General features: G+C 44.3%; 1 protein-coding gene across 1 annotated transcript; it reads right to left on the bottom strand.

Annotated features, from left to right (window-relative positions):
• Positions 1-2,552: 2,552 nt before the first annotated feature.
• On the bottom strand, positions 2,553-19,217 carry LOC133122991 (cytokine receptor common subunit beta-like). Its single transcript, XM_061233323.1, has 16 exons — positions 19,064-19,217; positions 16,036-16,222; positions 14,759-14,888; positions 14,265-14,440; positions 13,905-14,059; positions 12,312-12,459; positions 11,346-11,481; positions 10,620-10,768; positions 10,083-10,213; positions 9,427-9,601; positions 8,876-8,966; positions 8,525-8,594; positions 8,137-8,240; positions 5,213-5,282; positions 4,815-4,918; positions 2,553-3,490 (listed from the first exon to the last, which is right to left on the bottom strand). The coding sequence occupies exons 1-16, from the start codon at positions 19,064-19,066 to the stop codon at positions 2,863-2,865; spliced, it is 2,457 nt and encodes an 818-aa protein (XP_061089307.1). The 5' UTR covers positions 19,067-19,217; the 3' UTR covers positions 2,553-2,862.

Here is a 19,217-nt window from a genome sequence, read left to right as displayed (position 1 = left end):
AGGTGACAAATGGGAGAATGTCAGGTGTGATAGTTTGGAGAAGAGAAGAGGGGATAGGGTCAAGGGCACAGGTTGTAGGGCGGTGGCAGAGCAGGAGTTGAGAAACAATCTTGCTGACACAAGGAGAAAAGTATTACAATAATTTCATTTTTCTTCCTGAATGTTTTCGTGTTTCCGCCTAAACCCTGGAAATAAAAAGACAAACAGGAAAAGCTGAGGGGCTTCTGTGTTCGGAATCTTAATGCCGTTAATCCCACAGAAAGCTCAGCCACAAAGCCCTGTTATGACAGACACACCCCTCCTCCCCCTGAAAAAGACAGTAAGACCCCCGGTTCCCTCTGTCACACCTCTCTTAAGAGCTCGATCCCCCAAGCAATTCCTTGAGAAAACAGTGAGGAGATTACAGCACTCAGCTCTGACTTGTTGCCAGGGCAGTGGGTAGAGGTTTGGGGGGGGGGGGGGGGGGGGTACCTCAGCCCTGGCCCTGGGCGCTGCCCTTCCCTCCCACACGGGCGGGATTGCACACTGGATGTCCCCCAGTGCCAGCGAGGCTCTGCCTAAGGGGACGTATCGGAGAGGCGGTATACCCCGAGGCAGTCGAGCAGCTGTTTGCTCCCGCGCCAGATGTGGGCGTGCGGAGAGCAGCCCAGCGCACGCAGGCATGCACAGACACACACAGCCGGTTAAACACAACGCCACATTCAGGGGAAAACACACACGTTCTCATGGGGAGAGACGCACAGTGCCACAGGCACAAATGCGCGCAAGAATACACACACGCTCACACACACACACACAGAACCGGCCTTTTTTTTTTTTTTTCAAAGAGCAAAACAGCCATAAAGATGTCAAATTCTTTCTGAGCAAAAAGTCATGAATGCATAACACATTACACAGTTGATGGAAAAAGGGAAAGTCACAATGAGATCACATTCACTGAGAAATGCAGAGAGATGAAGACACACAAGTGGTCCAAACTCCGAAGAATATATTCTCTGTCTGCTCCTTTCTCTGTTCTTCCCTTTTTCCCTCTCTCCCATCTCTGTTGGAGCTGGAAAAGCAACCACACAGCTCACACACAGTCACGCACACACATACGCACATGTGGCAATATGCACACACACACACACACACACACACACACACACACACAGTGGGGTCCAAAGGTCTGAGACCATTAGTGAAAATGCTTCTATTTAGCATTGTTTTCTAATTTAATACAACATTTTCATTACTAATTATAATATCAGTATAACAATGAAAAGTTGAATCTTGAAAAGATTTAATAATTTCTTAGTATTTGGTATGTCTATCTTTTGCTTTAATGGCAACATGCATTCAAGCTGGCATGGACTCCACAAATTTGTGCAAAACCTGATTATTATCCCAGCATTATTTGACAATATTCCAAAGAGCATTTTGTGATGTTCCTGAATGCTTGGCTTTTGTCAGTCTTCAGTCTCCCATAAATGTTCAATGCGGTTGAGTTCATGTGGTTGTGAATTCTGCAGTACTCCCAGCTCTTCTTTGGTCTTTGAGTAGTTCTTCCAAAGCTTTGCAGTGACTTTATGACTTTTAGGACAGTTTTAAAATGCAAAAACTTTCTGTTTATTTCCAGGATTACATGGACCCCACTGTACTTGCGCACACACATACATATGCAGACACACGTGCATGCACACACACATTCAGGTGAATGTGCACACAACACACACTGAAATAAGCTAATTTGGAGTTTATTGTAATAGAGTCTAGCACTGGTATTAAGTTCTACCAGTACACAGAGCTCAGACCAATATAGTGAAGTAACACCACCAGCTTCTACAGACGGAACAGCGAGTCTTGTGACATTGTCCAGGCAATAATGACACCTGGAAAGTGTAAGCTGCCAATTTGACACATACTACTCCCATCTAGGGGTAATGGTTTACGTTTAAATACACTAAATACATTCACTGAGGAACAGCGCCACCTGCAGACACAGCTTTGTAATTACCCAACATTCCAATGGAGTGCCTGAGAGCACCAAGTGACACTGAGAGCAACAAGTGACACAACTGCGGCTAAATAAGGTTCAGCCAACACTGTTTTTACTTAAAAATATATATATATAAGTTTGGCCGGCTCATGTGGAGCAGCATAATTGGCTCGCTGCTCCAGGGGGAGGGACTTGGCAGGGTTAGTAGATCGCCGCACAAAAAGCACCTCGGGCGCCTCGGAATCACGGTTACCAGCATGTGGCGAGACGGCTTGAAGAAGGTGTGTCGCTCTTGTAGGGCCGCCGAGGGACGGGGGGTGGGCGGTGTATCTAATACTAGCTCTAATTGAATTAGACGGGGTACAATTGGCTACCAAATTTGGAGAAAAAAAGGAAAAAAATCAGAAAAAAAAAATATATATATATATATTAGCGATAGCATTTTGTGAAAGAAAAAAACAGAAACTATGACAGTCATACTTATCAATTTTTCATTTCTTTTTGTAAAATCTGTTCAAGTATAAAATGTATGTTTGTTACTGGGTGCTTCTTTTTATTTTATTTTTATTTTACCTTTATTTTACCACAAAGTAGTCCCATTGAGATTTACATATTTTTTATAAGGGAGTCCTGGCCAAAATGGCTTAAAATATAACAAATAATCACAAATTTATGTCTGTCATCATCACGTAATTTAAAGAAACTTAGTGGTTTTGCTGAGCACATACGGAAGTATATTCCTCAGGAAGTAAACAACCATTTTAGTCCCATAAATCAATTGACTAGCCAGGATGGTTCACCCACACTGTTCTGTACTGCCCTCTTCAGGCGAGGAGGTGACTGACAGCTCTCTGTGTGCCATAGCACAGGAAGTTCCATCCAAGTTACACCTGAGAGAGGTTCGCATAGGTGTAATCCTCTTTCATGTACTCCATCCAGCCCTCTCCATTCTCTCCCAGACCCCCAGGACAGCACCATGCAGGGGGCTCAGTGGTGGTCGCAGTGCCCCTATCGTCCGTCCCTACATCTGGTAGTGGGCAGCAGTCGGGACTTTGCTGGATAACCATGGAGTGAATCTTAAAGGGGATGGGTATATATGCGTAAGGGTCCAGATCCAGTGACTCGGGGGCTGAACGCAGCTCTGTCTCTGAGTCAGCAGGTCCCAACAGAGGACACTCATGAACAATGTCCTGTACCTCCATTCCCCCCTTCCACCACATCGAGGATACGTCCCGGAGCAATGTGCCTTCAGGGGGAGGTACCTCCACGTACTCGAGAGCCATTTCCTGGTTAGTGGGCAAAGACGAGAGGGAGGCGGTATCCGGCATGCAGGGTCCACTGACAGCACCCGCATTCTGGGGCCCCAAAGCAGCAGAGTGTGAAAGGCTAGGGCCACTCAAGCTAGCATTAGCGGCTACTCCTGAGCCCCGCTCGGGAACCTGTTGGTACGGTCCAACTTCCTGGGAGGCAGTCAGCAATAGTCGGTGCCTGGGGTCTTCTGATGCACTGAACCTGAAATACATCGAGTAAAAACACCCGGCCATTATACAGGTAGTAATTATTAATTTGTCTGTATTATTTACTTTTACATTTTAATGAATTGATTACTAGAAGTACCATGAACTTTCTGATTCTCACTCACTCACAGAAGTGAGTTTTACTGGGGTTACTGTGGTAAAAGGGTGGAGTATGCAGACATTTTCTGTTTGAACCCACAAATCATAATACATCACAACATACTGTATGACAGCATGCATCCAGATTAAAAAGCTCCCTCTGTTTTAGTTATTAGAGTGGAAATCAAAAAAAATTTCATATGAACAAATACCATATTCCCACAATGACCAATGTGGACATTTACATTCTTGAATTTCATTCCTAGATATAAAAATCTGAAGTTGGTGGCAGACGCTCCACTCCCGCCCTGTATGCAAATATATGCATGGAAACCACGGAAACGCATCCACGGGAGGGAGGAGTTTGACCAAAGTTGACGTAGTTTGCCGTAACTGTACGACAATGGATGAAAGTACAGTGACTTAAAAAAGGAAACCGAAGAAAGAAAAGGTATGAGAAAGCTGCATGTCACCGGGAACTATGTGAACTAAGTGAAGTGCAGAATAGACCTGTTATGACTGCCAGTCACCACGGGTGGCCGCTAAAACCACTCAAACTGAGGACATCGTAGACTGACACCTTAAGAACTGTTAAGAAAGACCTCTCGGTTCTTAAACCTCCTACAAATCCCAGAATGCACTGTACCTCCTCTCCTTCTCACCGTAAATCACATTTGTCACTGTTCATTGTTTTAAACAAAAGTTGATCTGTTAAATGCCCACAAAATAACTGATTTTTACATCAGTCAGTGAATTCATTGGTTGTTTTGAGATGAAGCATACTGCACTTGTAAGTCGCTTTGGATTAAAAGCGTCTGCCAAATGACTAAAATGTAAAATGTACACGATTGTGTCTTAACTGTGAACGGTGGTCTTTAACCGAGCAGCCAAACGGGGGAAAACAGAGTTTCTGAAAACCATGGGCAAGCTCAACTGCACATCTTTGAGTTGCTCACTAACTTCATCTTCTTTGAGCGCTAGTGTCCAACCATCCTTTAGGGAGTGAAAATAATAGTGGGAGACATTCAAGTGGACAGGACTTCTCCATTGTTAACCAAATTCTAGATTTGATTTTCCTATGTTTCTTTTCAGGATGTATGCCTGCTAAGCGGAATAAAACGGAATATCACATAAAGCATATCGAAGATTAGACTTTTAGTCAAGCTTCATCCACACAGGCCAACAGTACAAACAGAGTATATATGAACTCAGAAGCTTACTGTGGAAAGTACTGAACTTCCTGGACCATGTCCAGCACTTCAGTCTCACTGACAGGAGCTCTCTCAACCTCATTCTCATAGGCGGAGCTGTCATTCGTAGACTTCTGCAAAGAGAGCCACACACATAACAAGACATGCCCACAAACACTATACAGGGTTTTCATGATTATTTTAATTGTTGTGAATGTTTTGCAGTCCATTCCCAATGGTAATTTCCAGTGGAAATACAGTGTTGAATTATATTCTGTCATTGGCAGTCTCATATAGTCTCATGTTCAGAAAAGACAGGGAGTAGAAGAAAGGATGAGGGCAGAAGAAATAAACATGGAGGGGGAAGGAGAGAAGTTAAAAATGATTTGGATAGCGAGGTGGAGCAGCAGCAGAGAAGCAAAACTCACCTTCCTGAACTCCTCCAGCACCTTACTCTTGAAAGGGGAAAGACTGGACATCTTCCACATGCTCACCCCCCTGAGAGGTGAGATAAAAGCTCATTTGTGGCTAATCGTCACAATCACCCTGCTCTCAGTGAAGGCTAACGTGTGGCTAATTAACGTGTGGCTAATCGTCACAATCACCCCGCTCTCAGTGAAGGCTACCGTGTGGCTAATTAACGTGTGGCTAATCGTCACAATTAGCCCGCTCTCAGTGAAGGCTAACGTGTGGGTAATCATCACAATCACCCTGCTCTCAGTGAAGGCTAACATGTGGCTAATTAACGTGTGGCTAATCGTCACAATCACCCTGCTCTCAGTGAAGGCTAACATGTGGCTAATTAACGTGTGGCTAATCGTCACAATCACCCTGCTCTCAGTGAAGGCTAACGTGTGGCTAATTAACGTGTGGCTAATCGTCACAATTAGCCCGCTCTCAGTGAAGGCTAACGTGTGGGTAATCATCACAATCACCCTGCTCTCAGTGAAGGCTAACATGTGGCTAATTAACGTGTGGCTAATCGTCACAATCACCCTGCTCTCAGTGAAGGCTAACGTGTCGCTAATTAACGTGTGGCTAATCATCACAATCACCCTGCTCTCAGTGAAGGCTACCGTGTGGCTAATTAACGTGTGGCTAATCGTCACAATCACCCTGCTCTCAGTGAAGGCTACCGTGTGGCTAATTAACGTGTGACTAATCGTCACAATGACCCTGCTCTCAGTGAAGGCTACCGTGTGGCTAATTAACGTGTGGCTAATCGTCACAATCACCCCGCTCTCAGTGAAGGCTACCGTGTGGCTAATTAACGTGTGGCTAATCGTCACAATCACCCTGCTCTCAGTGAAGGCTACCGTGTGGCTAATTAATGTGTGGCTAATCGTCACAATTAGCCCGCTCTCATTGAAGGCTAACGTGTGGGTAATCATCACAATCACCCTGCTCTCAGTGAAGGCTAACGTGTGGCTAATTAACGTGTGGCTAATTGTCACAATTACCCCGCTCTCATTGAAGGCTAACGTGTGGCTAATCATCACAATCACCCCACTCTCAGTGAAGGCTAACGTGTGGGTAATCATCACAATCACCCCACTCTCAGTGAAGGCTAACGTGTGGGTAAACATCACAATTACCCCACTCTCAGTGATAGTTCTCATAATCACCCTGCTCTCAGTGAAGGTTAACATGTGGCTAATCATCACAGTCACCCAGCTGTTAGTGCAGGCCAACATGTGGCTAATCACATGTGAAGCTTACGGTGGAAAGTACTGAACTGCCTGGACCATGTCCAGCACTTCAGTCTCACTGACAGGAGCTCTCCCAACCTCATTCTCATAGGCGGAGCTGTCATTCGTAGACTTCTGCAAAGAGATCCACACACATAACAAGACATGCCCACAAACACTATACAGGGTTTTCATGATTATTTTAATTGTTGCGAATGTTTTGCAGTCCATTTCCAATGGTAATTTCCAGTGGAAATACAGTGTTGAATTATATTCTGTCATTGGCAGTCTCATGTTCAGAAAAGACAGGGAGTAGAAGAATGGATGAGGGCAGAATAAATAAACATGGAGGGGGAGGAGAGAAGTTAAAAATTATTTGGATAGCGAGGTGGAGCAGCAGCAGAGAAGCAAAACGCACCTTCCTGAACTCCTCCAGCACCGTACTCTTGAAAGGGGAAGGAATGGACATCTTCCACATGTTCACCCGCCTGAGAGGTGAGATAAAAGCTAATTTGTGGCTAATCGTCACAATCACTCCGCTCTCAGTGAAGGCTACCGTGTGGCTAATTAACGTGTGGCTAATCGTCACAATTAGCCCGCTCTCAGTGAAGGCTAACGTGTGGGTAATCATCACAATCACCCTGCTCTCAGTGAAGGCTAACATGTGGCTAATTAACGTGTGGCTAATCGTCACAATCACCCTGCTCTCAGTGAAGGCTAACGTGTGGCTAATTAACGTGTGGCTAATCGTCACAATTAGCCCGCTCTCAGTGAAGGCTAACGTGTGGGTAATCATCACAATCACCCTGCTCTCAGTGAAGGCTAACATGTGGCTAATTAACGTGTGGCTAATCGTCACAATCACCCTGCTCTCAGTGAAGGCTAATGTGTGGCTAATTAACGTGTGGCTAATCGTCACAATTAGCCCGCTCTCAGTGAAGGCTAACGTGTGGGTAATCATCACAATCACCCTGCTCTCAGTGAAGGCTAACATGTGGCTAATTAACGTGTGGCTAATCGTCACAATCACCCTGCTCTCAGTGAAGGCTAACGTGTGGCTAATTAACGTGTGGCTAATCATCACAATCACCCTGCTCTCAGTGAAGGCTACCGTGTGGCTAATTAACGTGTGGCTAATCGTCACAATCACCCTGCTCTCAGTGAAGGCTACCGTGTGGCTAATTAACGTGTGACTAATCGTCACAATGACCCCGCTCTCAGTGAAGGCTACCGTGTGGCTAATTAACGTGTTGGTAATCGTCACAATCACCCCGCTCTCAGTGAAGGCTACCGTGTGGCTAATTAACGTGTGGCTAATCGTCACAATCACCCTGCTCTCAGTGAAGGCTACCGTGTGGCTAATTAACGTGTGGCTAATCGTCACAATCACCCTGCTCTCAGTGAAGGCTAACGTGTGGCTAATTAACGTGTGGCTAATTGTCACAATCACCCCACTCTCAGTGAAGGCTAACGTGTGGGTAATCATCACAATCACCCCACTCTCAGTGAAGGCTAACGTGTGGGTAAACATCACAATTACCCCACTCTCAGTGATAGTTCTCATAATCACCCTGCTCTCAGTGAAGGTTAACATGTGGCTAATCATCACAGTCACCCAACTGTTAGTGCAGGCCAACATGTGGCTAATCACATGTGAAGCTTACGGTGGAAAGTACTGAACTGCCTGGACCATGTCCAGCACTTCAGTCTCACTGACAGGAGCTCTCTCAACCTCATTCTCATAGGCGGAGCTGTCATTCGTAGACTTCTGCAAAGAGATCCACACACATAACAAGACATGCCCACAAACACTATACAGGGTTTTCATGATTATTTTAATTGTTGCGAATGTTTTGCAGTCCATTCCCAATGGTAATTTCCAGTGGAAATACAGTGTTGAATTATATTCTGTCATTGGCAGTCTCATGTTCAGAAAAGACAGGGAGTAGAAGAATGGATGAGGGCAGAATAAATAAACATGGAGGGGGGAGGAGAGAAGTTAAAAATTATTTGGATAGCGAGGTGGAGCAGCAGCAGAGAAGCAAAACACACCTTCCTGAACTCCTCCAGCACCTTACTCTTGAAAGGGGAAGGAATGGACATCTTCCACATGTTCACCCGCCTGAGAGGTGAGATAAAAGCTAATTTGTGGCTAATCGTCACAATCACCCTGCTCTCAGTGAAGGCTAACGTGTGGCTAATTAACGTTTGGCTAATCGTCACAATCACCCTGCTCTCAGTGAAGGCTAACGTGTGGCTAATTAACGTGTGGCTAATCGTCACAATTACCCCACTCTCAGTGAGGGCTAACGTGTGGGTAATCACACAGTCACAATTACCCCACTGTGAGTAAATGACTGCAAAGGTAACGGGAACATATGTTAGCCGTGGTGGGCCGGGTACCTTCGACATGCAGGAATGGCGAACCACAGGAAGAGGACTGCCACACACACCGATATGACAGGGACCAGGATATTGACGAGGGACCAGCGAGCTGTCAGACAGACAAGCACACATTAGCATATGCCACATTCCACTGCTACACAATGCTACACAATGACACACACACACACACACACACACACACACACAGAATATTGTGACTGATAGGAGCCTGGACACGAGAGCATTACTTGTGCTCACCTGCAGATGCCGCGGACTCAGATCTGGGCCGTTTCCCAAAGCAAGATCACTAAGTCAGCTGGATGACCCAGAACAGCTCTTTTTACTTTAGTCCATGCTCCAGATTTGGGAGGGGCCCGGGTTAGGGTTAGGCAGTTATCCAGAGAACTCAGTAATCCTGCTTTGTGGAACAGGCCCCTGGTTCCTTTGGTTGGACTTTTGGACTTTTACGGTGAGAACAAACCCCTGTGGCCATGCAGGACGAGAGTTCTCTTCTGACTTTTCACCGTAAAAACCCAGACAGACCAAGCAGACTGGGGGCGGGACGTCACCTGGTGGGGTGGTCCAGTGCACGTGCTCTGTCCAGTCGGAGGGGAGTCCATCATACGTGCTCCTGTTGGGGGTGATCACGGAACACACCTGGGCTGTGTATCTCGTGAATGGGAGCAGAGAAGATTCACGGATGAGGTGCGACAAACCACTTTCAGAAATATTGATCTTCTCCTCCTGTATTGGGGGGGGGGAATAAAGAATTTCATAAGTAATATGGAGAGGAAAAGTGTTTTATCTCTCCATCTCTCACTCTTTTTCAGAGCTGTCATGCCGGTTTTCACCACAACCCTAACAAAGCTCACCTCATTCATCAGCTAGAGCAGGGCTGCCCAACCCTGTTCCTGGAGATCTACCATCCTGAAGGTTTTCACCACAACCCTAACAAAGCTCACCTCATTCAACAGCTAGAGTAGGGCTGCCCAATGAGGTGAGCTTTGTTAGGGTTGGAGTATAACATATATTTGCCATAAATAATAATAATAATAATAATAATAATAATGAGGGTTATTATTACTTAGGGGCTTGTGTGAGGCAGAGTAAATCTGAGGAAAGTGGGCAGTGATTGGTTGGACTGAGGAATAAACTTTAACCTGACAGACTGACATTTAGTTCTGAATTTAGTCCAAAAGGTAGGAGGGGCAGACAGATCACTCACCGGTGACTGTGACCTCCAGTACTGAACCTCGAAGGAGATTGGAACTGTGGAGGATTTTTGGGCGGTCCAGCTCAGCACCCAGTTTCCCTCCTTCTCCTGGACTTTAATATTGCCCGGGGGGGTTGGGCGGACTGGTTGAAATCGAGAAAAAAGGTGACACTTCAGAAAGTCCTCTCCCCTGACCACACAGTTCTTCCTTTAGCCATACTAACACTAACACAGCTGGACACTAGGTGGCAGCACTGATACGTCGCTAAATCTTCATGCAGGGTGGAGAAGTGGATGCTGCTCGCAAGACTAACACCCTACAGCTATAGCATCTCTTGCATACTGCTCTTCAAAATGCAGATAATGTCTTCCGTTCCACTATTTCTTGCCTTCAGGGGAAATAAATGCAATACTGCACCTGAAATGAGCCAGTAAAGAGCCGTGACCATCTCCCTACAGGACCACAAGCGAACACAGCCCCGGGGCGAGGGCAGGAGGGAGGGAGGGAGGGAGAGGGTGAATGACGGATGAGGAAAGTGCAGCACTCACTGTGTTTAGACGACTGGATCTGTCTGGTGTTGCGAGAGGGAACGAGCTCAACCACCACCTGCTCTTGCTGCGAGATGGAGAAATTACAGTTTTGCACCAAGACACTGGTATCTACCCTGACAGGAGTGTCGAAACAGCACCTTATAGCCCTGAGAGAGAGACGGAGCGGGAGAGAGAGGGAGAGAGACAGCTGTAATGGTTGGGTGGACGGACACACTAAATAATAAAATATTTGATATTTTACATAGCTAACATAACATAATATAATGCTGAAAACAGGCCATTCAGCCCAGCGACACTCACCATTTCTTGCCACTATGGTCTACCCACTGCTTAGTTTACATAAAAACTAGATAGTATTTAGTATTGTATCAAGCTTGGTCTTGAAAACCTCCAGCATTTCTGCCAGACATAACCTCTTATGCCATCTTGTGCCATATGCTATGTCATGTGTATGACAGTGTTATGTCAGCCTCATGGCACGGGGTTTAAGTAAAGTGTTGCCGTGATTTCCAATTATAACCCCTTGTTAACCTGCTAACAAAACTCAACCTGAAGAATCTCCAGTAGTTAACGTTGCTAGTCCCTTATTAAATAATTAATTTAAAAACCTCAATAAAATCTCCCCTGCTGTACTCTTTTATACCAGAAACCTCCAGTATACTTCAAACAATGCACACATGCACACAAGCCCACACACACACACACACTGACAGTTAGACTTACGGTGCAGTGGGAGGGGAGCGGTAAAAGAGGTTGTAGGTGACAAACTGGGCGAGCTCTGACTTCACCTCCCAACTGCAGTTCATCGTTGCCACTCCATCAAACACACACTGCAGGTTATAGGGACCTGGCACTGAGACTGAAACACACACACACTGCAGGTTATAGGCACTGAGACTGAAACACAGACTGCAGGTTATAGGCACTGAGACTGAAACACACACTGCAGGTTATAGGCACTGAGACTGAAACACAGACTGCAGGTTATAGGCACTGAGACTGAAACACACACTGCAGGCTATAGGCACTGAGACTGAAACACACACTGCAGGCTATAGGCACTGAGACTGAAACACACACTGTAGGCTCTAGGCACTGAAACAAAATTATATTATTATATCATTCCAGTTCACAGACCATTGGACCCCGCCCCCCACCCCACCCCCACCCCCCCAGACGCAGGGTCTGACTAAAATACAAAGCACACTGGAGAGGCTCTAATGGTCTTGGACCAAAGACCATTCAGTCACTGATGTGGAAGCACATCAGCGTGTAAATGTCATGAGCTAAGGAACGGGAGGCACCCATTGATGGACTCCATCAGAGGGGGAGGCACTGTCACAAGAGGATGTGCACTCATTTGCCAAGATAAGGGGTACAGGAATCAAAGCAAGGCTGCACAGCAGGGACACAAACACTGCTGTGGAATTACCCAAAAGTCGGCATCCACCACAAAGCGACCTCAAATGACGGCTGTGTCGAGTGAAAAAATGAGGAAACGTGAACTAGATACGTGATTTCAACCATATATGTGGTGTGACACAGCAGCCGCAGGGTGTAACTCTTAAAGTGTCACCAACTTCCTCCTTCTGTCTCCCATTCCCTCCATTCCACGAAATGGTAATGAATAACAGACAGCAGGTATTGGCACGGTATTGCCTGTATTTGACGTTCATGAAATGAGCTCACCCTCTTCAGTCCTCCAAGTCACCAGGGGGCTCCAGTCACTCCACAGCCCCCGTCCACCTCTGCACCTCACCCTGGCCTCATACACACAGCCAGGCACCAACCGGTCCCATTCAATGACCCAAGATTCGTTCTGAGAGACCTCCAAAACCTGACGAGAGATTACAGACAAACAAACAGACAGACAGACAGACCGACCGACAGACGGATACTGTCAGCTCCACAATTATTGGCACCCATGATAAAAATGAAGAAAAAAGGCTGCATATAATAATTAATACCGATAATGATCTATATGCGTGTTATGTTCAAGCATACGGGAAACCTATATGCTTTTATTTAAATGTTTTTTATTTATTCATTAAGTATTCCCATTTTTTTCTGAAAACCGTAGGTATCAAAATGATTGGCAACAAGTATGGCAAATAAAATCAAACAAAGTTAAATTGGCAGCAGTGTACCTGCATGGTGTAATCACAATAGCATGCTAAAACCCCGTGTCATCCATCAGCTTGAGAAAAGAGACAGATGGTAGTTCCCAAGTCTAATAATAGGAACAAAATCACAAGCACTGTAAGCAATAATAAAAAATGTAACGCATAACTTGCCAGAAGAGGACTTGTGACAATCCTTGTGACAAGTGCACTTGTGACAGTGGGGAAGATAGTGAAAACCTATCGTCAGAAATGGAGGTGGGTCATTCAAGTTTTTGGGATGTTTTTCAGTGGTCCAGGGGCACTATTTACAGTTTTATACAATCACTTTGACCCTAATCTCGCAGGCTTGAGCCCAATTTTCAAAACCGTAGACACAACACTCAAAATGGTAAGCACTTGTAACACAGCCTGTTCGCCTGTCCAAAACATGCATTGTGCATTCATATCTTTGAAGAAATCTTGCACTTCCAAACTCATTGGTTCAAATTCCTAATTTTTCATGAAATACTACAGGAACATTTGTTTAGATCGGCCAAACAAAAGATACCTATAGATTCACTGTTTAGTTGTTTTTACAATACTTTACTATAGCATGACAAAATACTTGATACATGTTTCAATATGGTCTTTTTCTGGTTCTAAAAAAAGGGAATAGTGGAAACAGTGGAATCATTGAAAAAAATCTGAATACTGTGAAAAAAAAAAATATATATAATTATAATATACTGTGCGTTTGTTTCACTTTCTTTTTTTACAATAGCAAACAAGAATTTTTTTATATTGTATTTTATGTATATTGTATTTTGTGTATATTGTATCCAAGAAACTGAAAAAACTTTTTTGGAAAATGCATTTTGATTATCCGTTTTGAGTTTTATCTCTACGGTTTAGAAAAATTACCTCAAGGTTCTGAAATGAGTGTCCAAGTTATTGAAAAAAAAAAACTGTAATTTGCAGGGTTTTTGTGCATATTCATCAAGGATGCCAATAATTCTGGACCTGAGGATGGAGGCATAGATAAATGGATAGAGAGATAGATAGATAGAGAGAGATAGAGATCGATAGATCGATAGATAGATAGATAGATAGAGATAGAGATCGATAGATCGATAGATAGATAGATAGATAGATAGATAGATAGACCAATCATAATATTTACCACCCAGTCCTGGTCCAGCCTCCTGTAGGCCAGTTCGTAGTTGAGCGTTGGGTAGATGGGCGAGGTGGGGTGGTAGTAGCTCCTCCAGCGTAACTCCCTGCCCCCTCCCTTCGTAAGTCCTTGGGACAGGCTCTTGGGGGGGCGCACTCTCACTGCTGCACAAAGAGCAAAACCCAGAGAGCTGATGACAGCAGCAAGGGCACTTTAGCCAAGGAGCCAGTCTCAATGACACGTACATCACATCAACCCTCTCCAATGCCACGTCTTTATGCTTCCCAACAAAGGCCGGATTAGTCACAGGGCGAAAGCACGTAAGGGAGCGGGACAATGGAAATTTCCGCGGAGCCGTCCGGCACTGACCGAGCTGGGACACGTTGAGTGTTTTGGAGAGGCCAGGGGAGTGAGGGGTCTTGAAGAAGTAGCTGTCCTTATTTAGGACGAAGAAGGCCGTGGTGTTGTATTGACATTGACGGCGGACCTCCAGCCCGCCCGCAGGCGGCGAATCGGTGGGGCCAATGGGCTTGCACTGCGACTCGCTGAGGATGAAATTTTACACAAAAGGTTCAGTGTCGAGCTTTCAGGTCTAATCTGAGTGTTCTGCCTTGATGAGCACCCACCTCCCCCCAAATCCACTCTTTACTTCTGCCCTCCTCTTCATCTCATCTTTTTCTTTTCAGCCCTTAAGACCCTGTCTTCCATTAACTGCCCCCGCCTTTCAAACCCATAAACCAAACGAGCCGATTGTTTCTATTCTTGCCTCTGAGTAACACACACACACACACACACACACACTGCCACTCAACCCCTCCAAAACTCCACAACTATATCCGCTAAACACTATATCTTCCCCCCACCTGTCATTCACACCCAGGTGAAAGAGAGACAGAGGGGCTTGTGAGAGATTCAGCTTGCTCTCTCTCCAGCTGCAGCGAATGTGGGTACTGTAGTCATTGTAGCACTCCAAGGACTCCAGCGCAGAGGAATCTACACAGGAAAAATGATCAGCATTAACCCTTTGTTAAATCAGCATTAGAATGTTCAGTTAAGAGCAAGAACCTTCTCTTCACATTATTTGGGATCTTCAATTAATTAAATCAATTAAGTACAATGAACTTAATTACATTCGAGTACATTTCACTCCAGTCTGTACATTTTATACTGCTTGCCTGGAGTAGATTGAACTTGTGAACATATGATCCCTGACTAATATAGCCTTCGTCAGAGTTGAGTCAAAGGAAAACACCAACATTTTGGGAAATATACCTTTTTTTCCGACTTACCCAGAATAAGACGAGATGTTCGAATTAAAATTTTTGTGCATTCACTGCCTCAATTTCCATGTTAGCAAAACGTGTTAGCATGAAGACTTGAAGCCTATCAGTCAGAAGCCAAATCCATTTTACAGAAACTCCACAGCTGTCTTATTTACACAAGGTATTGTGTATTTGAAATACACATGCCGGAAAAAATGGTAAAAACGAGAGACGTTTGTAGTTCTACCTTTAAAAACTACCTCACTGGACTCAACCAGCAGGAGACAGAAGAGGATATGAATTCAGTGTGTTCAGTGGTTATAGTTCCAACCGTCTAACTTCTCTGAAAAACGTCTCTTGTTTAAATTTTTTCCCCACGAGTGTATTTCAAATATAAGGTGTATTTCTTCACTTTGACTCCGATAGGCTTCAAGTCTTCGTGCTAAGCCAGGGGTCGGCAACCCTGGTCCTGGAGAGCCGCAGAGTGTGCTGGCTTTTGTTGTTACTTGGCATTAATTGATCAATGAAAGCCGTTGATTGCACAGTTAACTCACCTCACCTGGTTTCTAGGGTCTGAATCGGTTGCTTATTTTAAGGTGGACACGAAAGCCAGCACACCCTGCGGCTCTCCGGGACCAGGGTTGCCGACCCCTGTGCTAAGCTAACACGTTTTGCTCACATGGAAATTGAGCCAGTGAATGCACAAAAATGAAAATTAAATCGCTACGGCTGGGTAAGTCAGAGAAATTGAATATTTCCCAAAATGTTTGTGTTTTCCTTTAACAGTGAATACACTTTACTGTACAGAGAGATGAGGACGGGGTGGGGAGGTTGGTGTGGTGGGGATCTGAGTGGCAGTACGTGGTGAGAATCCTCACAGTGCGCGGCAGGGCAGGGCTGTGATCCAGAGGCCAGCACCAGGGCGGGGAGAAGAGAGGCAGAAAGGGCCCAGAAGATCAGCATCCCGTCTGGGGACAAGGTGGGAGCCCGACCCCTCTGGGGACAGAGCTCCAGCCGAGGCCTGGAATGTTCTGTGGGACCAAGCCCGCAGGACAGGCGCGCCGCCTGGAAGACAACACCTTTGATCACTTCTCTGCCTGCCGTGTATTGTTTGTTTAAGCCTGCAGGACTTAAAAGGTACATAAGGTACAATATGACCCATGCAGCTGTGGGGCCCTTGAGCAAGGCCTTTAACCTCAGGGGGGGATAAAGTCTAATATACAGTCTAATCAACTGTAAGTCACTTTGGAATAAAAGCGTCAGCGAAATAAGTGTAATGTATTGTACCGTAAACAGTCCTGGGATTGTAAATAAACAGCAGAATGCAGTGTGAAATGGGCTTTGACACGATGACATTTTATTGATAATGACTGCAGCACTATGTACTCAAAACACGCTGCAAATTTTTTTACAAATATTTTCACTGCAACATGTTTTTTATTAATTAATTTGACACTTGTACGATGTCAAATTAATAATTTAGGCAGTGTCACGACTACCTAGCTCACAGTAGCAATGAATGAGAGAGAGCCATGGAGGAACTGGTATTAAACTCCCCCCCAATCATTAGTCAATTAGCCACAATGGCTATCCAGCACAGCTCCCCCTGCAGACCGGTAGGGAGAGACTCCGAAATGTATTATGTGAAGTCAGGTAGAGTGAGGCGGACCCAGCATGGCAAAGCCGGGCGTGACAGCAGGAACAGTACATTAGCTATAATTTCCCCAAATAAGTCAGGTGTTTTTCATGTTTTCGTATTTTGCACAGCACTTTGGTACAACTATTGATGTTTTCAACGTGCTTTTATAAATAAAATATACTTACTGCTTAGTTTTTACTTTTTAGTTTTTTTTCTGATTTTTCCCTTTTTCGTAGCCAATTGTACCCCCCTCTAATTCAATTCGAATTAGTATTAGACACACCGTGGCGGGTGTGTCTAACACCCTGGCGGGGCGAGGAAGAGCGACACGCCTTCTTCAAGACGTCTTATCTCTCTAATCGTGTCCGTGGTTCCAAGGTGTCCGAGGCGCTTATTGTGCGGCGATCAGCTAACCCTGCCAAGACCCTCCCTCTGGAGCGCCGAGCCAATTATGGCGCTCCACGTGAGCCGGCCAAACTTGGCTTTTGGGAATCGAACCCCGGTCCCCGGTCTGCAACTGCAGCGACCTGCAACTGCAAGTCTTAGCCTGAACCAAATCATTTCTTCACAATGACACCGAAGTATTCCCATTTCAAAATGAAATACATACATTACATTTGGAAATACTGTGTTTTCATTCATTACAACGCATCTAACTATAAATGTATCCCACTACTCAAGATGGTAAGTAACTGCAACATTACTCCTAAAGCATACTTTTATGGAAATTGAATACTTGTAACAACATTCCAACATTTTTAGATCATGAATGTTTTAGGATACATAAATCAATTGACATCAATTACTGTGGAACAGGATCAATTTTTACCACCCTATGACTATAACTGTTTTCTCACTATCCTTTGTCACAGCACAGGCCCCCTAGTTTGGTGCTCAAATAACTAATGATTGATTTGACATGGCGCTCAGAGCAGTGGTAGGGACGTGTATCCACCTGCAACAACAACATAGCAACAACATGGAGCGGTCAGATGATGCAGATTCTGGTGGTTCAGAAGTGTACAGATTTTGGTGGTTCAGCCTGATATTTTGTAAACGCAATGAAAAAATCATTCACACATAATCATCCACATGAGTAAACTCTGTATCAAAAAATGCTTGTTTGCAACTGTAAACAAAAACTTTGAACTTTTTTACAGTATTCTGATTTTGTTCAATGATTCCACTTCTACTATTCCCTTTATTTATAACCACAAGAATAACCATTTTCAAGCATGTATCAAGTATTTTTTCCTGCTGTAGTAAAGTATTGTAAAAACAACTAAACAGTGAAGCTATATGTATCTTTTGTGTGGGCGATCTAAACAAATATTCCTATAGTATTTCATGAAAAACTAGGACTTTGAACCAATGAGTTTGGAAGTGCAAGATTTCTTCAATGATATGAATGCACAATGCAGGCTGTGTTACAAGTGCTTACCAATTTGAGTGTTGTGTCTAAGGTTTTGAAAATTTAGCACAAGCTTGCGAGATTAGCGTCGAAGTGATTGTAAAAAAAAACTGCAAAATAGATAAAAACATTTGTAATTTTACAGTTTCCTTGATTGCAAAAACATTGAAGCTCAATCAAACCACTGTTTATGCTTATGTAATGCATTATATGAATGTCTATTAATGTAGACATACATATAGCTGACATGTGAGACACTTAATTTGTATTGAACTGTATATCGACCTATAAAGTCGCAATTTCAAATATTTCATAAAATTCGGCGGTACTGCAGGACAATGGACGGGAAAGGGAAATAACAAGATGAGTTGAGCGTCCCCTGTGTATTTTCTTTCCCCTTTGTTTATTCCTATTCAATGAATCACCAGACGAGCGGCGCACAAGAAAAAATGCCGTCGAAAAAGTTACATGTATTTGTAATGTGAACAACAACCGCGAAGAGCTATCAGAAATTTTCACCAAAATTAGGCTGCAGCCTACAAATTGTGTTTACGGTCAAGTTACTGTTAACTTGTCGACGGACCCGATAGTGTAGTTAAATACAGTGATGAATAGCCTATACATGCGATATTCAAAGGCAACACTACGTAGCCTACTGTAGCAGAATGCCATAAATATAGCCAATTGGTAAAATAATAATAATAATAATAATAATAATAATAATAATAATAATAATAATAGCCTCAAGTTTTAAATAGTACCGTACCCATTGTTGCATTTTGACAGTGATTTCTAAAACAGTCAGTTGACAGCAATAGACTATGTTCAAAGAAATCTCGCAAGACGGTATACTAACCATGCCACACGGCGATGTCCAAAAGTGACCGTCTTCTCCGGTTCCTCCACTTGTCTTGTTTTTTGTTTTTTGTTTTTTTAATTCACCAACAACCCCATGCTATGTGTCTTAATGATGAACTCGTTAAAACTGAGTGTTCATAGACAACGCGTTA

The sequence above is a fragment of the Conger conger genome, chromosome 2, assembly GCF_963514075.1.
Source record: "Conger conger chromosome 2, fConCon1.1, whole genome shotgun sequence".
Lineage (NCBI taxonomy): Eukaryota > Metazoa > Chordata > Actinopteri > Anguilliformes > Congridae > Conger > Conger conger.
The sequence above is the reverse complement of the archived record's forward strand: the minus strand, read 5'-3'. Positions and strand labels throughout refer to the sequence as shown.

Excerpts from the sequence above, each read along its gene's own strand:
- LOC133122991 (XM_061233323.1), bottom strand. Across the intron at positions 14,441-14,758 it reads CACCTGGGTGTGAATGACAG|CGAGTCGCAGTGCAAGCCCA; the intron begins GTGGGGGGAAGA and ends TTTCATCCTCAG. Across the intron at positions 8,241-8,524 it reads TGCTGGAGGAGTTCAGGAAG|AAGTCTACGAATGACAGCTC; the intron begins GTGTGTTTTGCT and ends ATCTCTTTGCAG.